This window comes from Ostrinia furnacalis, unplaced genomic scaffold (genome assembly GCF_004193835.3).
Source record: "Ostrinia furnacalis isolate ACB-3 unplaced genomic scaffold, ASM419383v2 OfSCF0191, whole genome shotgun sequence".
NCBI classification, from domain to species: domain Eukaryota; kingdom Metazoa; phylum Arthropoda; class Insecta; order Lepidoptera; family Crambidae; genus Ostrinia; species Ostrinia furnacalis.
Window position 1 is genome coordinate 307,870 of NW_021130430.1, and position 8,185 is coordinate 316,054.

At 37.9% G+C, this 8,185-nt stretch overlaps 1 protein-coding gene across 1 annotated transcript in view; it reads left to right on the forward strand.

Annotated features, from left to right (window-relative positions):
• The window catches only part of osp (myosin phosphatase Rho interacting protein outspread), a gene marked incomplete at its 3' end in the record, with an annotated part of 122,312 nt that extends 115,493 nt beyond the window's left edge, over window positions 1-6,819 (forward strand). The window contains exon 2 of the mRNA XM_028306773.1: window positions 6,739-6,819. Coding sequence (XP_028162574.1) covers window positions 6,739-6,819 — 81 coding nt within the window. The remainder of the gene's footprint in view (window positions 1-6,738) is intronic.
• Between the last annotated feature and the right edge of the window lie 1,366 nt (window positions 6,820-8,185).

Consider the following 8,185-nt stretch of genomic DNA (forward strand, 5'->3'; position numbering starts at 1 on the left):
CTTTACGCTGGATAATGATTTTCTGAAATAATCACTAAAATCAATTTGGTATTCATCCCAAATTACTCTTTAAAATTATGATTCTTTAAAGGCAACCTCGACCTTATGAAATTATCAAATTACTATCATGTCCTCCCCATTGTATGATTTCATTATCTCCATCTGATATCTCAATTTTTAATTTGAGTTTATTAGTCTTTTTAAGTTGCTTTTATGGAAATTTTAAGTGATGTTTTTAGGTCACAGTTCAACCCTTAAATGCATCTTTCCTATCATTCAAAATTCCTTCTCCTTTCCTATAATATTAAGTCCTTCGTAGTTTCCCGTTAATCTCCTCACTTCAAATGCCGTATCACTATGATGATCATGTTCTACGATGACTTTTATGACTCACCTCCACATTTCCTCCTCAGATATTTGAATCACCCTCAAGCCGAAGCTCAATAATCGCCTACCGCTTTTCAATCAGCGACACGTAGCTGGCTTATCGTAAATTATAACATAGTGATCCTGACTGCGGTGGTTTTACGCCTGTCGTCTGATCAATTTATGGGCCAAGTCGAGTGTTAAGCTAGGTTCTGTAAAAAAAAAAAAAAAAAAGTTCTGTTAGTGATACGAATGAAATCTTTGGTCACTTACTAGATTTAGGTCTCCAGCTAAATCTATCATGATCAGAACTACAGCTTTTAAAGAAATGCTATCTGTACTGTCGGCTTCTACAACAGCATCTTTTGATAGAACTTTATTCGTGTTTAAAGCATTTATTTTTAATGCATTTTTGGGGCATTAGCTAACCAGTGCAGTAAATTACAGCATTCGAGTTCCCAACTCAGCATGTGGACACGGTCCTAACCAAAAACTCATAAAAAAAGATTAGGCACCCGTTTTATTGCCCCGCATTTAAAATNTTTAGGCCTCAGCCTCGAACTTAGCGGGCAGCGGGGCGGCGGCGGCGGCGGCGCGGGAGCGGGGCGGGCAACGCAGACCCGTTCTCGAAACCAGCGGGCAGCTCGCGCGACGCTTTAGCGGCGAAGTGTTGTGTTCGGGGTTGTGTTGTCGAGATATTTGTTTTTATTCGCGAACGAAATGTCTGAACAAACGGCGACAATTTTATTTCGATTCAAATTTATTCCTTACCCTCGATTTATTGTTGGCAAAAGAAGGAGTGCGCTGCCCGCTCGTTGCCCGCTCCCTCGCCGCTGCCCGCTCCGGCGCCGCTGCCGCGCCGCTGTTTTCGAGAACCGGTCTATTTGATTTTACCACAGAATACATAATAGTAGCAACAGAAATTGCACTCCTTTGTGTAAGATCAGATGCCGACATTTTAACGGTAATAATAATAATGCAAAATTTCCAACGAACCTGGTGCATTCGAAATCGCACCCTACTACTACGCTCACAAGAGCGCAATTTTTTTGTGATCAGAATTGATCTACGTCACAGCTCAAGCGTCAGGGTTGTTTAAACAAAGTAAAATAAATAAAAACTTAATTTTAAGAAGCATTTATTGTTTTTACGATTAGTAAACGTTAATCTAGTGGTGTTTGTATTTCGTACCATCTCCAAAGTACCTATTAATAAACTTGAGTGTTGCGATTATTCGAAATTGGACAAACAGTTTTAAAAGGTCTAGTGTCGGAAAATAGACACGGTGAAGTAAAGTTAATGTTTTATTAGCTAAAATAATGTTTTTGCTACAGCTTTTTGTCTTAAGTATTTCAAATTGCAGTTATTTTTCATTATTTGAATTACTATTTTTAAATTACAGTTAATTATTATTTTTAAATATTACGATTTTCCATCATAAAGACGAATTAAAGTGCTGTTGGAACAATAAACCTTGATTGCGACGATGACCAACCGAGCGCGAGCGTGTATAGGTACGCATGTGTACCTACACAGGCGCGTGGCGGCCCTGACTGATTTGCAACTTGGAGTTGTCGCGCGCTGTAGGTAATTATCTCGGCCGGCATAGGCGAGTGACGGAGGCCTGATTTTACGCATAAGATCCTGCCGCTCCCGCCCCGCCGCGGCGCCGCCGCTCCCGCGCCGCTGCCCGCTAAGTTCGAGGCTGAGGCCTTAAAATATGCTCTTTGTATCGGTTACGAAAAGTTATGACTTCGGTATTATAAGCGCACTTTACTATACTCTTGAAAATGTCACCTAAAAGATTTATGTGATTTAAACAAGTAGAAATCCGAAACAAAATGAGTTAAAAAGTAGTTTCATTCCAGAGGCGAGGACTTTAATTTTCCAGTGGGTTTTTTGTAAACAATCATCAGGCATTGGGAATGTCAGTTGCGTAGACGCAGTAAAGGGGTGTGTCGATTATTTCAACTTGCTTGTACAGTTTTTTTCTTTCTGACAACAGATTGAATTCTCGTCTCGAATTGTCTTTTTATTGAAGTGCGAATTATTGATGGCTTTTAGCGGAGTAATTAAAAATTATTCAGTTCCGTTTTTGCTGATGATAACAGGACTTCCAATTCTTGTGCGATTATTTTTAACATTTATCTCAGCAGGTACGTGCTTATAAATAACTCAAGAAATCTTTGCTTTAAATAAAGGCATTTAAGCCGAATATAGGTGTAAATATCGTGTTGCAGAAATAGTGCCTCAAAAGCAACACGTGCCTTCTAAATTCGGAACTCCTTAATAGCCCGCTACCGTGTTGGTCCCGTTTAGTTGAACCAAAGAAACAAGCGCCGCCTGTGTCCTTTTTATAGGCCCGCTATAATTTACAGCCGTTAAAATAAACCGGTGTTTCAAATCTGTGGTTTTACGACACACGGTTGTCGTCGGAACGATACCAAACCAGTAAAAAGTAAATCGGCTTAAATACCTCCGTAATGTTGTTTAAGCTACGAGCTTTTTAGTTGTATTTTTAGACGAAGGCGTATCGAATGGGAAGGACCAAAATTAGAAATTTGTTGATGAGAGATATTTTAGGACAAGTCAAATAAAGAAGATTTTAAATTCCAAGTGTGCATCACATCTCGAGTTTCTGATTTATTTCTTAACACAAGATATCTTGTGAATAGCGCTAACAAATCGTTTCACGAATTGTGTTAAATTAGAAACCGTAGACACGCTCATAAACTACCAGTATTATTGCTGTGATAAATTCCTCGATACCACTCAGTGACAAGACAACGCCGCTCAATCAGAACAAATATCGGAACTATATTAGGCAAGGTATCTATCAGATCATTATCTCGCGTCGCTCTAATTGTTTAACATGCACAAATAAGCCCGGTGCGCACGCGCAACACTCACGCGCGGATTCGTCGCGCGCTGCTTTGTCGCCGTAATGGTGTAGCGGGGCCCACTGGCTGTACCGTTCGCTCACGATGGGCCACGTGGTGACGTTTTTGTTAGTGCAGAAGTAGCAAATAAAGCTTACCATTGAGCCATCTTATGTAGTCGCAAAAGGTGTCATAATGCAACAAAAATGTAGAGCTGAGGTGCTTTCAACTGTACTTTAAGCTGCAACTATGACTGTACATTTCTTCAGCAAATTAACGATTGGGCATGCCAAAAATATTTGATTCGGTCGTAATCACATCAACGTCCTCTTATCCTCTGCGCCCTCATGATGAAGTACGTGACGCAATTTAGAAATAATTGATGTTCTATTTTGGTTCAAATGATTTCATGATATTTGATTAAAAGGTACAACAACTGTGATGTTACTAGAACCATGACATTCCGTTAAATCTGCAAATAAAAATCTTGTATGTATATGATGTCATTTGTCAATATGTTATACTTATTAATATTAATTGGTGTAGTAATTTTATGAATGAAGTTTTCAAAAACAATCATAAAACGTTTATCTGGCTGTACAAACAGCTTAACATGTTGTAAATCCTCAAATATTTGCCTTCTCTTAAACTAACATTTCCGTGGCTTCTCACAAACCGCATACGTTTATGGAGGGATTCAAAACTAGTTCACAATTAGGTAAATTGATGCTATTAGATACAGTTAAAGTTGTTTTAGTTGGCGTGGCAGATGATGCTGGGTTTATAGCAGCCTTCGACGTTGAACCAAATTCACTTGTTAGCAAATCTGTCGAGGATGAGCCTAACTAGTTATTAACGTCGGTGATGTTACTTGTGAATGGCGTAGACCTTTCATTATTTGTTGAATTATATTTAATCACTCAATTATGGAAACAGAAGATTCAGAAAATTAAGATATTGCCTTAAACGTTTGTTTGAACGGTAACAACTCTTTCAAAATTCTTCATTTGTTCATTATTAGTAAACTAATGGAGTCACTTAACTGTTATCAACTTATATGTTTGCGGTGATAATTTGTTTTTTTAATGACCATTGTTATTAACATTGTTCGATCATAGTACCTACTATTTTCTAGTTATACAAATAATACTTCATCACGTCCATTCTGAGGCTTTCATATTCTATCCATCGTCTACGTTATCCATTCAGTCTTTAGCAATAGCAACCGTCTCTATAGCAATATCTAGACTCTATAGAGTCTTCATGTATTCAAAGGAACCACATCCATTGTCCGCCTAATTAGTTTCCATCGCAAATCTCTAATTGCCCATGACATTTATTTGAGGTCAGCGCAATCCGACGCGGCCCGGTGTGTCATTTCGGCCGTTGACCTGTCAGCTGTTATGTCACTGACTCTTGCTTCGTGTGCTTAATCTCTCAGGATTCTTAAGTGAGCATGACTGTGATTGTGAAATAATGACGGTACATTTAGATTGGGTCTGGAAGTTTGGTTTTGAATTTGAAACTACTAATATGCTGGCTCTATAAAGAAATTTCGGCTTTAATAAGATATCATATTTCAATTTACTGGTGACACTGATCTTTTATGGTGTGGGTTGTAACAAATGAGGCCAGTATCCTGGTGCCAGACTCCTTGAGTCGCCTTTGACGATGGAAGCAGCGTATTTTTTTTATCTAGTCGACTTAAGCCTGCAATATGCAGTGACTTTTCAATTTCTTTATCCTACCACCTCCGTAACAGTACCACCAACTTACAAATCAAAAGAGTCGAAAACTAGGTAATCAGAGTGCCGTCAGTACTATCAGCTGCATTGTACCTAATCCTTTTCATGTAGTTAAAAATGTTGTTGCAAAGTTCATTGACATCGCAATAACAACAAACGACTTCCCGAAACAAACCCAACACGGGTCAATATCTCGAAGACAATATGCATCAGCACATGACATCAGATGATGCAAAAATAAGAGGCCCATTACCTCACTGAGCAAATAACCTACTTGCTCTTGTTCAGTGGGAATAAGACGCAGATTTGAATATCAGTCCCACAGCAGTCGTTATCCGAATTATACGCGGAAATGTACTTTTTAGGGTACATACGCGATGGCCGTGAGAACCCTTCGAGTTGACTCATTTAGTACAGTTATTCTTATATCCTTGACATTATGGCTTTATCGAAAGTGATTTTATTTATCAGGATCTCGTTCGTGACATAGGGTCGCCTCTAGAAGAAGTGTGTTCCGCTATGTATACAATCAATGACCTCTATCTACCTCGGATACCACCTGGATTGGCACTATTAAACTTACCCTGATCCTATTGCCAGATACTTATACCTATCCGTCTTCCGTCGTATGGATTGCAACGACTGATGTCACTACTCTGGTAGCAGACTGCGATCCAAAATAGGTGTCTGACGTAGCTTCATCAATGTGCCTTATGTTATGATGCATAGACATATTTCTTTTCTTATTATTAGGTTCATTTAAGTCAGTTGAAAATACTTGGTGGTTTAGTGATTACAGGTATGATACTCACATGTAACACCTGGCTTGACATAACAATTATACGCCCTGTTTCAAATCGATTCTGAATCGATTATAACTTAATACAAACCTCTACCATTAATAAGTAATTAAATCAAAATTGCATCGTAATCGACAGTAATTATGCAGAATCGCTGTGTTCAATGGTATCCGATCGTCTTACAAAGGAATTTTACGGTTACTAAATACATACAGATCATATATTACATACGCGGCCATTGTTCCAATGTCAATGGACTCGAAAATGCAATACGTGCATTCAAAGATAATTCCGATTCGATGAATCCGTCTGACTGACGCTGTCATTTTGCACTTGCGCGTGCGCAACAATAATAAATGTTTGAATAATAAACAGATATTATTAGTACTTGTTTGGTATGTCTTTATTAAGTCTTCTGCTTTCGTGTGTACGGCCTTGATATTTAATATTGAACATCCCGGACCGAGAATGTCCCCCTGAATCACTTGACCAAAAAGTCGTTTTAAATATGATTGGGCATTCGTTGTCAGCTCGTCACATCATCTTTCATCATCACTTTTTTGCGACAATACAATTTGGATTTTTAAACTGCGAAAACTGGATGCCATTAACGTATTTCGCGGAAGACCAGAGCCGTGTTGATGAGCTCGAAGACAGTGTGTTACTACACCATCTTACAAGAATAACCATAAGATCTTCTATTTTTAAAATTTTGAACCGTTCCAAATTTGAATTTCAAACCTTCCTGGGGATATTCCCGAACACAAAAAGAACCAAAAAATACAATGTAACTCTGCGATAACTTCAACATCATTTTAAACTTAAAACTTATCTCCTGCTTTGTCAAAGTATTACTCAACGTCCTTTTCATTTGCAAATTCATAAAGATTAAAAGATGCATCCAGACATTATTATAGCATTGTCCTGATAAGGCTTTTTTTGTTGCAGGCCAGTCGAAAGATATCCAAATGTGGGTATCTTTTCGTGGCGCCGGGCTGGGATTTCAGCAATCCGCTCTACAGAACAAAGGTAAGAATATTTGCAATACTTATGCGATTCGGCTTTGATATTGTTTCCAAATTTTAAAACCTCTAATGGAGGGCCCTTGAAGGAACATGGAACTGGTCATGTAAGGGTGTTCATCACACCACGATACCATAAATATAGAATTGTTGCCTTTTTGGATCAAAATCCTTTAACAATGTCAAGAGTTTTTTTTTTCTTTTGAATTATTCGTCATGGTTTGAGAAGATTCAAGGTGTAGAATCAAGGTTATTAGTAATAAAAAGTAAAAAAAACTAAAACCCAACTACGACAAAAAACGACGCTGAAAAAGTATAAAACAAGATTTTCAGAATACAAAACTTAACAAAGTTGCTAATGTAGTTGCATAGTAATTTTCATGTTTGGAAAACCGCAGTCACACGTTGCTAAAGTGCTACGGTAGGTAGGTATATGTAACGTGTGACTACGCCTTTCCAAACATGAAAATTACTATGCAACTACATTAGCAACTTTGTTAAGTTTTGTATTCTGAAAATCTTGTTTTATACTTTTTCAGCGTCGTTTTTTGTCGTAGTTGGGTTTTAGTTTTTTTTACTTTTTATTATTTGTACTATTTTGGTGATAAAGTGTATCTGTGGCGCATATTATTGACAAAAGTTAAATTGATGAACTAATAAGTAGCAAAGAAGCTATGAACGAAAATATGTGAATTATATGCAATTAGCCCATGAATACAGGCAAACTCACGAGCAAATGCTAGTAATATATATATATTCATAATGTACAAGTAAAGCGCTTTCAAATGATACCAAACACGGCATATTTATCTTAACTTTATTTTTTTACTCTGTATGTTTTGTCCGTTAGAGGGCGCCACATTAGATTTTGTGAAACCCCATATAGCCTATAACCAACGGACAATTAAGACGCTTCTAATGATATGTCACTTGTCGAATTCTGATAAGTGGTTTAGAAGTTACGAGGGTACACATGAACATACATACATACATACATACATACATAGCCTGTCAAAATCATAACCCTCCTTTTGCTTTGCCGTAGTCGGGTAAAAAATACTGAGATATTCTTGAAATTTATAAAGGTTTGTTCTCAGATCAAATTAAGATAATTGCTATTTTCGTACACAATTTAGCTTTCGCCGAACGGGACCATGGAAACGCTCTTATTATCCACATTAGCGATTCCATGTCGCACGCTCCGCCCCGCATTTTATGTTAATCCGTGCCCTACAGTTGTCACAGTTCAATTGTGCGCGCGCGCAGACGCCCTCCAATTACTTTCCCGAAAGCAATTTCCATTCCTGTTATGCGCATTACTGTGGTGATGAAAACTTTGTAATTACTGTGCCGTTACATGACTTTGTTATTTA